At 36.3% G+C, this 19310-nt stretch overlaps 1 protein-coding gene across 1 annotated transcript in view; it reads right to left on the reverse strand.

Annotated features, from left to right (window-relative positions):
* Nucleotides 1-14231, reverse strand: part of LOC149782866 (mitochondrial calcium uniporter regulator 1-like) — a 51632-nt gene extending 37401 nt beyond the window's left edge. The window contains exon 1 of the mRNA XM_089934400.1: nt 13978-14231. Within this exon, the coding sequence (XP_089790526.1) occupies nt 13978-14161 (184 nt within the window). The 5' untranslated portion in view covers nt 14162-14231. The remainder of the gene's footprint in view (nt 1-13977) is intronic.
* Nucleotides 14232-19310: the final 5079 nt, after the last annotated feature.

Genomic DNA, 19310 nt, shown 5'->3' on the forward strand with positions numbered 1-19310 from the left:
AGAAAAGACAAATTAAAATATAATGGAAGTACTATTGGATTTCTGTTAACACATTTATCAGTACTAAACATGTAAAATGATTGCTCCTTCCAGGCCAATATACTGTAGTGGGACCAATAAAACTGCCTGTCTGCTCAATTGTTTTGACTACAGCAACATGTTCAAACCTTACTGTAACTGATGTTACCACTAGCTGGTACAACTCTATGTATCCATCAAACCTTCTGAAGGTTTCACTGCACCACATGACTTACTTTTCAACAATAATACTGTGACCATTTATAAAGAAGTTTTTATAAACAGTGTTTGCCTTTTTACAAAAACATAAATAATGTATGATGTTTCTATGAATAATAGGTTAAAAAGACTCAGTAAAATTAACACCTACATACCACTTTTGAATTTAAGATGTAGCAACTGCAGGTACTATCATTAACTGAAAAGTTAGAGGTGAATTCCCTCATCCCCATGGGATTTAATGAGGAAAAATGGAATGACCTGAAACTATGACAATGATTTTTGTGTATTTGTTTTATTTATTTTTTATTTCACAATTGCACAATCCTAAAATAAAGCAATGTCTGTATGTTTCATGTCCATCATGCTCTTTGATATGTATTGTTGTCATGTGTATGTTTCACTTGTACATGACTGCTCTGGTGGCCTAGTGGTTAGAGCGTCCGCCTCGGAAGCAGGTCATGGGTTTAATCCCTGGCTGAGTCATACCAAAGACTTACAAAAATGGTACTAACAGCTGCCTTGCTTGGCGCTCAGCATGAAGAGGTTAGTGTTAGGACTGGTTGGCCTGGTATCAGGATAATATGGCTGGGTGGGACATCATGCTACATGTATTTGGCATGATGCCCTTGTGCTAGACACCACTATAAACTGCCACACTGCAGATATCATAGCGATATGACTGAAAAATTGTTAAAACGTTAAAAATCCAAATCACACACACACACACACTTGTACATGTCCTTGCTTTTTATGGATCTTTGAAAAACAACTGTAGAACATTTAACCAATACAAAATCTCAATAGACAGATCCACAGGTGGGAAGTGGAGAAATAAGAATTTTAGAAGATGGGTTAATCTCACAAACTACATATACCCTATGTGTTTTGTTTCTTTTAAAAATAATCTAAAATTTTGTAATGTTTACATGCATGTGAAAAACACTGGTCATTTACAGAACTATTAAATTCTGGTTATACTGTTTTACATAATAAGAACTTTATTCAAAAGAGTTCTTTTCCTTTCTAAGCTACACATAACAGTACAACTTCGATGGAGGGGGGCGCCAAGTGGCCAAGTTGTCAAAGGCGCTCACTGTTCAGATCACTGCCATCTCACCTCTGTCTGCGTGGGTTCGAGTCTCAGGCTCAGCTAACGTGAGTACGTGAGAAAGCTTGACGGTAGCTTCTCATGGGTCGGTGGTTCTTCTTGGGGTTTTCCCGGGTTCTTCCTCCACCAGTTATACTGGCCGCCATATATAGCCTATCTTGTGCTGAAAAATGGCGTTAAACCCTACAACAGCAACAACAACAACTTTGATAGAGAACCCTCTATGAATGATTTGTTAATCAATAACACGCTGCAACTGAAATTAACTGCTCTAGTTTTGTCTGTATAAGTATTTGCTTCAATAAAAATCACAATAATGTTAGTAAATCTACATCTAACTTATGATAGATAGATATTCACTCTCAATGTTAACGTAGAGAAGTTCATTTTACAACTAGTTGCATACAAAGAAATCTACAACACAAAATGCAGTAATATCATTAAAGTACATGTATTATAAAATTATACATGAGAAAAAGCTGTATTGAGATCTTAACACTGGAACATAATATTTCATTTTATGGACCGTTTATAACTGGATGCATTTTAGAACCATATAAGAAGAATGAACAGCCATGTAGATCTCAATAGTTTCCAAATGGTAGGGGTAGGGATGGACCCCAGGGTGAATACCAGTTGCATATAAAATCTATATGGTTTTAGAATGGGAATCACAAATGCATATAAGTTGTGACCAAGAGGCTAAATCCCTTGGGTTAGGGAAGGACCCTTGGGTAAATATCAGTTGCATGTACAAGCCTGTCTTTTCATGCCCATGTCATGATGTGGGGTGAAGTTCTGAAGGGAGTTCAGGTATAGACTACAGGGCATCACCCAAAGGTTTGAGTTAGACATGTGCTGACACTTGGGGCATTGATCACATTTACTGATATGAGTCATGTGTGACATACATCCCAGCAGGTTTGTTGAAGTTAGCATAAAATCACTCCAACATACAGTTTTATCCCAGGAGGAACGATCAATATAACAAAAGCGTTGGCGCAATCTACACCCATAGAGCTATCATGGACCCAAGTTTCATGTGTCTGTCAAATGGTGTCAAGATGAGTTCAAGGCCATTACAAACATAAATATGTACAAATATGTGTATATATGCACAGACAAAATTAATATGTACATCTACATGTATATGTATATATGCATAGACACATCAATATTAACAATATATATATATATATATATATATATATATATATATATATATATATATATATATATATATATATATATATATATATATACATATGTACATCTATTAGTAAATATACAAAGACACATGAATGTGTACGGTACATCTATATGCACAGACAAATATTTAATCTAAATATATATAATACATATGCATGTACACATGCACAGAAATATAAATATGAATGATACATCTATACGTACATAAGCACAGACAGATAAATATGTACATCTATATGTACATATGCACGGACACACAATTCCTTAAAAGCTCAGGGGTAACAAATATTCTCCAGTTCTGGTAACATGTATACTCATTATGTATACTCATTATGTATACATGTTGTTAGTAAGTGATGGAGAATAAGCTGATTCTATACAGAATTAGACCGCTCTGATGGAATAATATGGTTATAGTGTCTGCTTCGGATGCTGGAGGTTGTGGTTTCAAACCCCAGCCAAGTCATACCAAAGACTTATAAAAATGGTACTAACAGCTGCCCTGCTAGGTGCTTAGCATTAAGAAATTAAGTGTTAGGACTGGTCGGCCGATGTCAGGATAATGTGACTGGGTGGGACATCATGCTATATGTCTGCATCTTGATGCCTCAGTGCTAGACATCACTATAAACTGCCACACTGCAGACATTGTAGTGATATGATTGAAAAATTGTTAAGCTACGATAAAAATCCAAAACACACACACTCTATATGGAATTACCTGTGCATGTGCTGATAAAGCAAAATGAGACCAGTACTTGGATTGCAAATTCCAGTCATGCAACCAACAAATTCATGGAGATTTATTACAGCCTACTGTGATTAAACTACACAAACAGCTGAGAAAGTTCAGATTCAGGACAATACACAAAAACCTCATCTTGGCTAGATAAAGTTCCGATATGTTAATCAACTCTTAAGATTAACATATTGTAACCTTGACTAGACACAATGTAAGAACCTAGAATCAGACAGTAATCTCTACTGATAATGGAACTGAGGACCAGGCTAATAACAAATATTACAAGTTGAAGAATAGCCTTGGAATGTTCTGTTATGTAAACATTATCCATGAAGCTAATTTCATCTCGTAATCATCACTGGCAATAATAATAATAATAATAATAATAAATAATAATAATAATAGTAATAATAGTATCATTATTATTGCTGTCATTGTTTTATTATTGGAGTTTAATCACAGACAAATGTTTAGAGAAAGAAAATTAGTAAAAAAGCTATATATATATATATATATATATATATATATATATATATATATATATATATATATATATATATATATAAAATAATAATAATGATTAGTATATATAATGTATTAAGCACCTAAAGTACCAGTATTGGGCTAAACCAGCTCATTTAGATGCACGCATAGATTTTCGGAAACTTCTCTTTTTTTTTTTATAAAGTTTTTTAAACCATGGGTTGGTGGGGAGTGTGTGTGCTAAGGTAGGCAACAGAAACAAGGATGGTCGGCCTACAGGAAACATATTTGTTTGTGTGACTCCTCTGTGCAAAGCAATTCACACACTATGGTCATGGTACATGGTTTTAAACTAAAGTTATGCAAAATCCATTTTTCTATGGGTTCCTTTATTATCCAAAGTATAAACAATCCACAAACATTGATACAGGTACATGGTTGAGACTGACATTTTGGTGAAGAAAATTAGCAAAACATTTTCAGCCAAAGTCACAGTACAAGCCATCCATAAAGTTTAGCCCAGGCATGTGATGTAGAGCTTAAGTCATGTGGAAGCCATTTTTATTATTTCAGTCAGTGACCCTGACCTCTAATCCACCAAATTAACTGGTTTATTCCCTACTCTAAGTGCAAGACTTCTACAAAGTTTAGCCCAGATCTGTAATACAGAACTAATGGCACAGCGTGGAAACCATTTTTAGCTGGCCTCTACAAAGTAAATGAGAGCTACTGTACCTGGCCGTGGAACATATCCAAGGGAGATAACTGCTATAAGGTCCTATCAGACCCTACATTTGAATTGCCTCTCCTAATCTATCACAAAAATTACCTGAAAGGCCAGTGGAACTATACCAGTTACTAATTGCATTAAGACCCTACAATTTGCTAATATTATTAGTAATACCAACTATACAAACTACATTTGGTAAAGAAAATGGTTACTATGCTACAGACATGATGTAGATTGAAACCCATCCATGCCAGCAAGCATTTATAAAATAAAAAGATTTGCTGAAGGAACCAAAATCTGACATTACATAACCCCCTTGTTACAAGCCTAGCACATTTAGTGTGAGTGGTGTTGTTTGATAGGCAATGGATCGTATAAGTTGTTTATGATGGGTATATGTTTCTTCTTTGAACAAACATGGATTTGAAATGAATGGCTCTGGTAGTCCATCCTTTTCATCTCAACATGCCACACACTTCCGCAAGTTAAAAGATTTTAAATTTATGCTACCTAACTTTTTAATTCTGAACCGGAATGTCTATTAAATGAGACATACTGGATTCACCATTTTGATACTGTGTACCCAAAAGGTTCTGATGATGAGATTATGTATAGCAATAAGAACTGATCAATTCAGATAGGTAATTCTATAATTTTTAAAGGAAAACCATCTTCATTTCTTATGTTTTTACTGTTTAAGTTTTCTCTAGTCATACAGTTATCTTTATGATACAGTTTTATGTATCTTTAAACATGTCAATTTTTATCTTTTAAGATGTCATTTTTCTATGCTATTTATGTCTCTAAGATACTGAACAAAATTGTATCTTTTAACATGTAATTATTCTATGCTTATGTCTCCAAGACATTGAATAAAATTGTATCTTTTTACATGTCATTTTTCTATGCTTATTTACGTATCCGACATACTGAATAAAATTTTATCTTTCAAATGTAATTATTCTATGATATTTATGCCTCAAACATAATGAATAGTTTTATCTTTTGTCATTGTTCTGGGCTATTTATGCCTCGAACATCTTAAATAAATTTGTTGCTAGAACACATCTGTACCATTCATGCAATGTTGCCATTTTATTTATTATGTCGATCTCCCAGAAACCAAAGGGGTCTAATAACATAATTAATTATCTCAATTAGCAATAAAGTGAAACTGGTCTCAGATTTTAAGTGTTGGCATCGTCTATATTAAGTAAAAACCTAAGACAGATGATTTATCATATGCACCCAAATACTGTACAAATATGACCCAACATACTCAAGTGCCCTACTATCCAAGTATACTTGATGTGCATTAGTAAAATATAAAACCTCTGGTATATTACACAGGGCAGAAATAATTGGAAAATCCATGGTTGTCTTTGGGCAACTAGCTCTGAAAATAGATTTACCCAGCAGATTTTTTTAGGTTGCCTGGTAAATTACTGCAGTTGCCTTAAGACTACTATAATCAAAATTATTCAGCAACTTTAGTCAGTCATATATATTTAGTTAGTTCAAGTTGCACACATACTAGTAATTCACCATCAGTCCTGCAAATGGAAAAGTGTCATCGAAGTTTGTAGCCTTATTAATCATTAGCAAATAAAAGATAATCAATTTCCTTTTTGAAGCCATCTTGTTGTCTGTCAGCTAACTAGGGGCTGCTGAGTGGTCAAAGGCGCTCGAGCTTACAGATCACTAACACCTCAAATATGTCAGAGTGGCTTGGAATCTCAGGCTCAGACAATGTGGGTATGTGAGAAATCCTGCAAGTAGCTTCCATTGGTCTTTGGTTGTACCTGGGTTCTTCCTCCATTAGATATACTGGCCGTTGTGTATAGTCTATAACATGCTGAAAAGTTGTGGTAAACTGTCAGCTTATTACAAAATGGCCACCATGACCATAAACCTATACATATTTTATATTTATCTGGAGTTTACATCATTATGGTTCTAGTTATCCTTAATCCAATCCTATTATTAATCCCATGTCGAAACTGACAGGAACTGTAAATAGAGTTTTGTAGTATTACCATCATACCGGTTACTGCTGTATCTTTCTTCCAGTGGTACACAACACAGTACTTTTTCACTGTATCAATACGTTGTTACTTTCAATTAGTAAGATATGTTCAAAAATTCCCAAGGAATCTTGTTACAACGTGAACTTAATGAGATTAACAGCATGTTTTCATTATTCATGACAAACTAGTTCAATAACATATTTTTATTTGCAAAATGGATATTTCTGTCACAATTTAATGGTGAATATTACAAATATATTTAGGATGCTTTAATTACATCACTGACATATGTCACGTATGCCAACATAGTGGCTAATGGAATGTTTTAAAAAATATTCAGGCCAAATCCAACTGTTGGAAATATTTCTGTTTAAAAAAACATGCAATCTTTTAGTTATTTACTAGCATATATGAATGTGCTAGGTATATTTATTTCTTTGTAGTAATGTTATCATCCTAAAATTTTCACAAGCACACTTTTCTTCCTTTAGAACAGTACTTAATTTCTTGAGTCCACTAAATATTTTCTTCTTTGTTGAGCAAGTGTGTTTCATGTTTACTAGCCCTCTCTCTGATAAGCATCTTGCCGAGGTGTTGGCATCACAGTCAAAATTTCTTGTGTAGCTAGAAAACTGTAGGCTTCAGTATCAACACTTCCTTTTTTTTTCATTATGCTTTCTAATGTCTTTCACAGTATCAGCTACAGTGTAAGCTTAAACACGCTATTTTAGTTACAGTGTTTACATTGCACCTAATACAATTAACATATGCACAGCAAATAAATTCACCTACTATAAGGTACTGGTCATTTAATTTGGGGGGAGGGCTGTTGTTTTCTCTTGAGCTGAAACATTTTCTTTTCTTTTATCTCAAGATAATTATATTTTCCCCAAATAATATCATGGATACATTATGGTGTTACCGGTATTTGGTATATATTAGAGCAAGATATTTTTCTAGCTACCGACAGATGGAATTAAACAAGAGTGTCATACTCCTGCCCCCAAACATTGAATTGTTGGTCCTTAATATAACTGTGCTGATGTTCAACATAGCATTCCAAGAGCAATGTCTGATCTTGTACATGTTGGGAAGCTCGCAAATGTTTGGCAAATAACCCCCAAGTTTTGTCCTATGAAGAGAGGTCACTTGTGAAATATTACACCATAATTCACTACCATAAAATTGTTTGGGAAATATAACCTCTTTGATCAAGTTTGAAGTAATCAAAGGGTCTAAACCATTCTTTTTAATGCCAATACCAAACAGACAATGAAAAGAACTTTCACCTTTCCTGCATGCTTTGACTATATCATCATGTGACAGAAACTTTGACCTATGCCAGATGTGTTGCAAATTCAGCAACTGTCACACATCCAACTCAAAATTTCCCTCTCTTTTACGTTAATAGCTAGTAAATTATAGGCTTTATCATGAAATTACAAAATAAAAATATGTTGGCAATAATTAAGGAAGTAAACATTATGACCGCTTCTGTGGCCAAAGTGGTTAGAGCATCTGCCTCGGATGTGGGAGGACATGGGTTGAAATCTCAGTACAGCTATACCAAAGACTTTTTAAAAATCATACTAGCAGCTGCCTCACTTGGCACTCAGCTTAAAAAATTGTTCAGTTATTATATCACTACAAAGTCTGCAGTGTGGCAGCTTAAAGTTATGTCTAGCACTGAAGCATCATGCTGCAGACATGTAGCATCATGACCCACCCAGTTATATTATCCTGACACTAGGCCAACCAGTCCTAACACTAATCTCTTAGTGCCAAGTGTACAAGGTGATCTGATGCAAGTTCAGGGGACACCAATGAAAACTGTAGAATATTATCATCAGGTCTATGAAGAATCCAGTCTAAAATGTGACATTTGTTTATGGGTAGGTTGGCAAACTGAGTATTTGAAGTTGAACATGTGAATAGAATCTAGGAGTTTCGATGTGTATGGGTTTTAGGACAGTTAAAGTGAAAGTTGAAATCTCCAACAATAATCAGGTTGCCACCACTCAAATTTCCAAGGAGGTTAGGAAACTTTCCGGTGGTCCTACCGACTGGGTGTTGAATAATACAATGTGCAGTGGTTGATAAGACTTCAAGATTGATGATTTAAGTGGAATTTGAATTAAGTTTTCCAAATTGATGGTTGTGACGTTCTGTCGTATTGGGGTGGGGTTCTCCCAATATAATTTAATTAAACTAAATTGAAAGTTCCACCCTGGCTCGTTAGGTTAGAAAGTTAAATTAGTGATGATGTAGATTTACAGCTCTGAGCCCCCAGTTAGCAATGCCGACGGTTAAATTATAGAGAACATGAAGATGAAATTCAATCAATAACAATTTAATAAATGTGATAATTTAAAAACGATAACTTCCAATCACTCGTCTTTCCCTCGACCAAGTGACAGCCTAATTCATCCCGTGATTTACAGTGTGAGTTCGATTTTCCCCCTGTCCTTGCATCTACTCATCTATTTCTTCCCGCTGATTCTTCCTTCTTTCCGTTCCTCTAACTCCTTCTTTGTCTCTGTTTCCTCTCTACTATCTCCTCCGGCTTCGCTCCAGACTTCAACTTCTCCTTTCCCTCTCTATTATCTCCTCCTCCAGTTCCGCTTCCAGACTTCAACTCCACCCTCTTCTTCCCTCCTTTCCTCCGTCTCTCTATCCGAGACAACGGGACCAAACTTTAACTGGTCTGTCCCTCAAAGCTTCCTGTGAAAAACCACAAGGCGTTAACAAATGTTTTATCGAACCTCACCTCACACTATAACGACAATTAACCATCAGATAGCTGTCACTGTCTCGGCCACGCATGCATACACATCGAAATTCCCACACACTTCTTGCAGGGTAAAAATGGCGTAATAACACAGTATCAGTGAATTGTTATATAGACATCAATACATTGCGTCACGTCAGTATATACACATATATATTTAATCTCATCGTACTACAATCTGACAAAATCAGACGCATGTCTGTACATTACAAATATTCAACAATGGCAAAATCTATAATCATATGAACATATGTGTTAGTCTACTATAAAATACCCACATAGTAAATTACAATATTAACTCTTATGACGGCTGGCAAGCTATATAATTCTTTACAAATATCAACTCATTTCTTCAAAATATGCAAACATATTAACAAAACAAAGTAATTCTTCGTACTACGATTCTAGTACTAATAAAGTATACATACGACCTACAATTCAAATGCAGTCGCATTCCACAAAGACCGAACAAATATCTACTGACCTTTTGAAGCTTTCTGTACTTAGACCTTCCCGCTCTTAAGATTTTCGCGCCAATAACGAATGGCTATTCGGAGTTACGCTAACCTCTTCTCTGGGTAATTTCTCTCAGCGAACTAACTTTTGCCGGAAAACGCAGGGATATCATTCTACCCAAATCAAGGTCTCCCCCCATCTCGATTCTGATTGGGTGGCGCTGTGCCCCTGTCCAATCGTCTTAGCGGCCAGTTCAACCTGTCTGTCTGTTTGCAGGGGAAAGAAGTTAGGACACTCCCACTTCTTCAGGCAATTTCTTTTGATCTTGGAAACATTTCGACACCTAGGTGATAATTGGCTGTCTGTGACTTTGCAACTCCGATGTCCGGTTCTTCTATTCTAGCCACAACAATCTTACGTAACGGATTAGTGCTAGCCTTCGGCAATGTTCGACATCAAACAATGACCCGTCAGAATTACCTTGATTATACATGTTTCAAACTGGGCTACTCTGGGTCGGGGTAAACATGACACCGGTTGAGTTTTCAAATTGCTGTGAAGGAAAGGGCAAAAGAGAGATTAACTGCAACTTTTCTTCCTGTTCTATGCTGGTTGGTTTTCAAATTCTTTTTCTGTCGCCATTCACATCCAAGTAAAGAATAATGTAGTCCCAGGTCATTAAGTCTAGTGCACAAATGTAGTATGGATACCAAAGAGTGGTTATTTAAGGCATCTTAGCATAAATGGGTCAACTGGCAGGTATAATATGATGAAATCATGTTAAAAAAGAAATGACGGTTGTATATTAGTGGGGCAAAATGAATGAGAAAAATTTTAATAGTACTCTTCACCAAAGCAAGTAAATGAAGAAACACATTCCAACAGAAGAGTCGATGCATGATAAAATCACTAATCTAAATAAATACTGTCAACAATCACATCATGAAAATTGGCAAATCTGGAATAGTTGCCTCAAGCTTGTTAAGCGATAGCAACCATTTTTGTCAGTATTTTGAGCTGGGATATTTTATTTTCTGTGCTCAAGATAATTCCTTTTTTAAAATAACATAATGGATACAACATTTTGTTATCTTGCTATAAATCAGTGCAAGATACTTTTCAACTATGTGTGAGTTGGAAATTAAAAAGAATCCTGGGCCCCCTCACCTAAAATTAAAATTGTTGGTCCCTAATATAATTACAGTATAATGTGGTATTATTATAGTATGGTCAGAAATACTGGGGTATAAAATTTTTTATGGAACCCAGCTCTAACATGTAGCTAACACATTTAGATTATTGTGGCCTCTTGCTGACAGCAATCACACAGCACACAAATATGGAATTACATCTGGAAACAAATCTGGTTCCCTGCTGTTGATACCCAGTGGGTATAATTTTTAACATGACCAATCTTGTAAACAATATTTTTGGTTGCTTAATTGAACTTTCACTTTGGGGAAAATTTGTTGCTTTGATATACAAAATTTCAAAAGCTTTCACAAATACATCACATTTAGCATTTATAACATACTTTTTTCATCCCAAATTAATTTAGCTAAAATGCTGTAAAAATTCCTGCCTGTCAGAATTCTTGAATCATAAATAGTTTGACTATTCTTCTTCTAAACTGGAAAGCAGTTTTCCACCGTTAGGTTTCTAAATAGTTGAAAATAGTGGTTACATTTGCAGCCATTGTTTGCTATTCAGGCATGCCTTTCAAAGTTCATGCAAAGTTAATAGCTCAATCTATAGATTTGTGCGGATCCCTTAAGATGTCACAGACAATCATAAGCATTTTAGGGGCCATCAAACCAATGGTTACTCCTATGCTGTTCAATATATAAAGTAATTAGATTTAAGGGCCTAGCTTAAGCCAGATATTATCTCACCAACTCTACAAACTTAAAAGAATTTAATCAACTCTTACCAGTTCTGTATCATATATCTACAACATTTAATTAGTATGAAGTGGAGACTAAGATGTATTATATACTGTCCCTTCTGATTACTGACGAAAACAACTTAAGGAAAGTAAATCATGGCCTAACATGGCATCGACTAAGCTACAATGACAGTTCAATCCATTGAAAGCTGATTCACAGTCTACAATTTTCAAAATGAAATTTGTTCTCGAATTTAATCAAATTTTACCCATGTGTTCTTAATTTTACAAACAAATATTTTGCTTCTTGAAGTTTCATTTTGATGTTACTGGTTATGAATAATGTCCATGAGTAAGTTAACAACTTTATCTTAGCAAAAGAGCAATGAAAAGCCTGGAATAGTTAAGCGAATACTAAAACAATTTATTCCGGAATACCTAATGAAATGAAAATTTTAAACACCAAAGTCATGTTTAATCCAGAGAAAATGACTGCTACAATCAAGATTATTTTAACTTCAACATCATGCTAAGTTACAATCAGATTCAGGACACTTCCCTGTTTCACTTGACCCTTACCCCACATTGCAACATTTGTAGAATATATTCAAAAAGCCTGGCATATTCTTTTAAAAATGTACTGACGAATTATGCATCTCTGTACACAAACTTTTTAACATGTCTAAAAGGTCTAGAACTTTTCCTGATGTGTTCAAAAAGGCAGATTTTATTCAAATGTTTAAATCCAGTGACATTAATTTAGTGTCTAGATAAAACCCTCTGTCACTGATTTTTAAAAATAGGTGTGTAATTTCAGTTTAATGTATAATCTACTGAAACAATACCTTTGTAACATATATCTTTGTAATAAAATCTCAAACGAATGTTACATAAAAATGGCAAGCAAAAAGTAGATGAAGTATAGAACAGATTTTCAGTAAACATCTTTTATTTCTGCTGTTTTTGTACAATATTCACATAGATACTTCAAGCATAATAACTCTCAATATGTCGATCTTTTGATATTACACTTCAGTTATATGAAACATTTTTCTATAACAAATAAACTTATACTTATAACAAAACAAGAATTAATCAAGAACTTGAAAGATAAAATGTTTTTAATATAACACAACACATAATCACAACACATGGCTCAACAAAACAATACAGCTACAGTTGACACATATATGGGGTCGTACATTTAGAACGTACACATGGAGGGGGGGTTAACCCAAATACATATGCTTGCATTGGGGGGCGGGGGGTAATTTGATAATGTACGTAAATATAGGAAATGGGGGTGGGTGGGTGTGAAACCTTGATAATAATTTGTCTAATACGTAACCTGTTAGACTGGGTTCAGTTGGCGTTTAAATTTTAGTGGACACTAGACAAACTTTTTAAAGTTACACAGCTTATTTCTTTGATGCAGCCAGACATTCAACATCGGTGGACTATCTGTTTTATTAAACACATTAATATTATTATTCGTTGATGGTTTCTGCATGGATTAAATATAGGATGTTCTACTGAATTCGAGGGGTGGAAGGTGCATCGAGCATACTAGGCAGGTGGGGAGTGTGTATAAAAAAAGCATACATGTGTACAGGGAGGGGTCAAGCTTTGCCAGATTTTTGCATATGTACTAAATGGATGGCCCTATCTAGAATGCACATTGGACTAATATTTCGACCAAATGACCTTTCATCTGCCAGTATAGGCAAAATGCATTATTGAAGCTATCTTACGGCTGGACATGGTTGACTAAAAGTGTCCCAACCATTCAAAAATGAAATGGCTAATACCTTAAGTGCTTGTATTTTACTTTGTGTCAGCTTGTACTGACTCTAAATAAAATGATTTTACCATAAGATGCAAATGATCTAATAAATCTGAGGTTACTGTTTGACCTAAGAACCAAATCTTCTGGTTGCTTACCTTCTTGTGTCAGAAACAATTACTGAATACAGCATAAATAAATGCATCAACAAAACGGTTTAAACTATTACCTTAAACAAATGGTTTAATCATCTTTATCCTGATTTCATTAAAACAATATTGGTTTTAAAATGTACTGACCAACATATACATGCAAAATTTTAAAAATGTATAATTTGTTGGTTTCTTTTACGCATGCATGAAAATTAAACCCTCCGAAATATGTGATCCTCGGAAACATGTTACTGAACAATAACAATTTATAAACCCTTGACATACACAGTATAATTCTTCCATCTTACTGGAAAACGCTGCTTTAGTTTAGAGATATTAAAGACGAAATAAACATCATTCTGTAAAGAACATACTGTGTATTCCCCTGAGTACAACACTGAACCATGAGGGCCTGCTGCACGTCTTGCCGGTTGACCTGTCATTTGAGGTTAGGTTCCATATTGAAAGTCTGGACCAAGCTGCCGTTTCGTTATATAAATCAACATAACCTTTAGCCATGCTAGCTCTGCTGAAGATGATTCTCGCGGTTTTTATCATTTTTGAATAAAAAATAAAGCAAAACAGTCATACAATAGTTCCACTACGTACAAGCGCCCAACATCGTCTGTAGGATTCCAACGGTTATGTAAGCTTTTGAGTGATGGTGTTAGGGACTGACACTTGCATTGAAAGAAAGAATCTGGACCCAAAAGACTTTGAGAAAGATTCGTGTTCTGATTTTTTAGCATAGAAAAACCTTACTATATCCAGTATATTAGCTAAGGAAATAAAGTATCACGAGAGAAATGAAAAATAAAACAATATAGTGGTTGGAGGAAAATCATAGCTTAGAATGAAATGATTGGTCCCTAGATAATTATTGAAATATCACACAGTAGTCACTTCTAATGTCATCATGCCGTTTTTTGCTTTTTTTTTTTTTTTGCTCCTTTAGGGCCGCTGATATTCGCCATAGCCTACATTCCCCCATGACTTGGCAAGCGAGCGTTATCCTATGTGCAACTCGTGGATGCTAAAGCATTAATGAAACCACGTTCTTGAGGCTGCATAAGGTAGGTATGCTATCGATCAATATTCCCAGATACATCAAATTCGCAGATGAAACGATTGCTAAGCAGAGATGTTTTTGATTGATAATCAGGCCTTAATATCCACGCAGTGATAAAATTTGCCATATTTAATTGGTGTATATACTCGAAATAGTTTATCTTACGTGCCAGAAAATTCAGAGAGAGATAAGCTAATTTAGCAATGTATTCTTTTCGGTGTGCCAGAAAATTCAAAACGAAATTAATACAGGCTATCATTTTGCACTTTTATCACAAATCTGCTCTGTTAATACAGAAATATAACCCAAATATTTAGAGTGAACGAATTGGAAATGTCTGGTTTACCTAACATTACAGTTTCATGACTGCGTGTGCTTACCATTACACGGGCCATGTTTGGATATGCATAATGATGTTGCGATATAGCAATTTAAAATAGCGTATTTTTCGATATTAGCTTATTATGGGAGGGTTGGCTCACGTTTTTTTTTCAAAATAATTTCTTAAGGCCAAATACGAGAGTTTTGATTTACTGTGTTAACGTAGACAGTAACCTTGAGAGCGAAAGTGCCGTGCTATCAAACACAGCATTGTTATTCGAGTTTAAGATTCAAGGAATTTTTTTTTAATAAGTAGAAGGCTACCGAGCCTGAACTGATGAAATGTGAAAGTCAGTTTGATAATTGCAAAGTCGATGTCAGTCACGGATACCTGGCACGTATAATCTTTGAATCGTATCTGAAACTGTTAGTTGACTAAAACCTCACATGGATTATACTTAAAATTAGTTGCGTGCCAATAATTTCAAAGAAATAATTCAAAAGCACATCTTGAACGGAGAACTATAAATTAATATTACAGGAAACTATGGTATATCATTAATTGTATTAATGTACTGGACGGTTGGCATATTAAAAGTATAACAGATAAACTGAAATCACTTTAGAGATATGTCAAAGAGGCTCAAAATATGTTATATGCGTTTTCAGAGACATGTGTCCCATATTGATAAATTGGTTTACTTGGGAGTGACCTTATAAATCGAACGGAATAATACTAGGTCAGCGTTATGAAGGGTAAAAGAAGAAGAATTTCTGTAATTTTGTGCAAGAAAATGTAACGTCTCGGCTAAATTGCCGCTACATCTTTTAGCGAATATATCGACGTTTAAGTAGAAAACTCCCCGTCCAAGAACGACCAGACAGCACAAGTCATTGAACAAATCCAATGGGGGTTTTGTTACTTAGTAGTTACGTGTGACGGGCAAACTGAGTCACCGATGTTGTATCGTGGTAAGGATTCATCTGAGGCGTTTCTTAAATCGATTGAGGTTACAGCGAAATGGATTTAACAACAGCTGCATTCAGCCGCCAAAGGATTCGGGCTCGTGACAACATTCGTTGAGTTCTCCGCAGCCACATTGCTGGATCTGTGATGGTCCCTTTGGTAAAGGCAAATCCCTCGAGTACGTGATGATTGTGACATAGAGGCGCGTCTAACGCATGCAATTTACAGTTAAGAATTTACCGCAAGTAGTGAATGGGGTCACTTTGGCGACAATGGGAATTAGCATTAAAAACCACCCTGGGTCACTTTGGCGACAATGGAAATTTAACATTAACCACCCTGGGTCACTTTGGCGACAATGGAAATTTAACATGGGCAAAAAACCCTGGGTAAGATTAGCGACAATGGGAATTTAACATGGGGAATAGAGTTTGGGTCTGTCTAGGGACAAGGGGAATTAAACATGGGGAATAGAGTTTGGGTCTGTCTAGGGACAAGCGGAATTGAACATGGGAATAGAGTTTGGGCTTGTCTAGGGACAATGGGAATTGAACATGGGAATAGAGTTTGGGTTTGTCTAGGGATAAGGGGAATTGAACATGTTAGAAAAAAAAAACTACTTTAGGGACAAGGGGAATTGAACATGGGATTTTTTTTAAAAAAAACTTTTCAAAAAAAGGGTAGGCAATGGAAAGTCAGTCTCTTTTCGAGAAATGTGGGTGGCCCTGAAAAGGGCCTTTGGTTTTATGTTAATATTAACATAGACGGCATCTGTCACATCTTCTTCTTCTTAAACTCCTTCTAACTGCAGGTCCATACACAAGTACCCTCTTGAGGCATCCTTGTCTTTCTATGTAAACTCTTCTCATCCATAGACTAGTATCTGTCCTATCGACAACAGTCCACTTGGACCGGACATACATGGGTATGTACGTCCTGAACATCACTGTTGACACAAGGGTGGAAGATTGAACGTCGGTCCACATCTTGAGGCTCCGAAAACAGGTGAGTGATTGCGCTGAACTGCGCTTATTTATAGGGAGAGGAAGGATTGAAACGGATTGAGTTCATTGACCAATCCAAACACGCGTGACAAAATTCAGTCAGCCCGCATCCAATCCGAAGAGAGCAGTCTGTGACGTCACTTGGTCTATATAGATTCGCTAGCGCCTGTGTGCAGTCAATCTATGCGACAGTGAATCAACATGACGGAAACTCAGAAAACGATTCACTGGGGTGCACCAGCAGTGGAGACCGCCCAAGGTAACCCGGACTTACTTTCAGAAGAGGTACATTGGGATTTTGTGGATTTTCTTACCTCGCAAGAATTTGTTCCGGAACCTTCGTCTCATTCTTCATTACCGCAAGTGGAGAATTTTAGACAGAGACAGAAAGAAGAATTGGAGAAATTTATGCAACGACAAAAGGCAGCGGAACAAGCTTTTCTCCTACAGCAACAGCAACAGCAACAAGAAGAGGTAAGAAAAAAACAAGAAGAAGAAGAAGTAGCAGCAAAGAAACAAGAGGGTGAAAATCAAACGGTCACGGTACTGTTGGACATTTTAGCGGAGTTCAGAAGTCTGAAACAAATGTATCAGACTTCTTTATCACGACCGAAGAGAATACGACCTTCCCGAGCTAAACACCCCAACCCTGTGACTAAGCCTACCGTACCACCCTTAGTGATTTCAACCCAATCATCATCATCAGAAGTAGGCCTCGGCCGTGGCAAAGGCTTAAGGCAGTTAAAGTTGATTGCTTAAACTCATCCCTGCACCAAAAAAAGGCCATTTTCAGGGCCACCCACTTCTCTCGAAAAGAGATAGCCTTTCAATTTGCCAATAACTCAAAAATCAACAAAAAAAAAAAACATTTTACCCTTATAGTACGTGTCTGTGTATGAGTGCGTGAGTGTAGCTTCTTATTTAAAATCAAAACTCAAAGACACTTACCTTATATAATTAATGTATTCTTTTCTCCATAGTTACAATCCAATTCACAATTTACAACAGAACACATTATAAAGTTCATACACTTCTTCTGTTTCTTTTTTTACTCTCTCTGTTTTTTTCAATTTCTTCACCGTCACAGTCTTTTCCTCCTCTTCCTCCTCACTTTCTTCCCTTCTTCTTTTCTTCTCCTGTTTCTTTTTCTTCACCTGGCTGCTTTCTTCCTCTGAAGAATCTCTCTCTTCTTCTGAAGAATCCCTCTTTTCTTCTGACTCCTCTTGTTTTTTTTTTGGGCAATCTGGAGACCAATGTCCTTTTTCTTGACAATAATAACAGGTATCTTGACTTTTGTCTTTTCTAGTCCCTGTTTTTTTTTCTTTCTTGACGGTCTGGACACTCTGAAGACCAATGCCCCTTCTTCTGACAGATATAGCAAGTATCTTCACTTTTATCTCGAAAGGAAGGAGAGTAGTCCGTGGGCTGGTCTGAAGAGAATTTTCTAATGACCCCTCGCAAAGCTCTGATGAAACGTTCGATTTGGTTAGTCTCTTCCATCGTTGTGCTCGGTTTGAGAGTGAAATGAATAGTGAAAGGACAAGACACACACCCTTTTATATACGCTGGTTTGCCATGACTATAAATTAGTCTATGGTGTTTAAACTTGAGTCATTTGACGTTTTGCACTCAAGATGAAACGATCCTATTCATTCGAGAAGAAAGAAGAAGAAAGTAAGAGGCAGAAACGTGATCTATCGCCTTGTACCAGAGCTGAAGTCTTGGCACAAATTCATGCCAGTGATTTTGAAGAGGACATTAGTGAACCAGAATCTGAACCCTCTAAACAAAGTTCACCACCCTTAGTCAACCCTGAAAAGTACTATTCCATTCGAGAGACGGAAAAGCGCTCCTCTAGAAAATTTAGAACCACGGCTTACACCTACACAGTGAAGTTTAAAGATTTCAAGTCCGACGTACCATTGGAGAAAGCAGAAGGGTTTATCACCGAGATGTGGGATTCTTTGCTCACCGCACTCAAGCGACAATGTCAACCCAAAGAAGACGATCGCTTGACACTATCCATAGATCACGACAGCTTGAAATCCCCTGTTTGGATCGAGTTTAGCAGACCCGCAGAACTAACCCCTTCCAAAGTCATGGACAAGATTCAACACGTACAACAATCTAATGACCAGTTTGACATCACCGATGGTAAAGCCACACTGAAAATGGCCCACGTCTCTCTTCCTCAAGGGACAGGACGCAAAAAGGTCTTATTGGTGAACGACCTTCGCAGCACCAAAAAGAGTCTCGTCCAAATTAACAACTCTCAAGACCAGATGTGTTTAGCCCGAGCCATCGTGGTGGGACGAACCTATGCCAACAAGAACGACACGACAGAAT

The sequence above is a fragment of the Sinohyriopsis cumingii genome, chromosome 15 (assembly GCF_028554795.1).
Source record: "Sinohyriopsis cumingii isolate HCF-2022 chromosome 15, ASM2855479v2, whole genome shotgun sequence".
NCBI lineage: Eukaryota > Metazoa > Mollusca > Bivalvia > Unionida > Unionidae > Sinohyriopsis > Sinohyriopsis cumingii.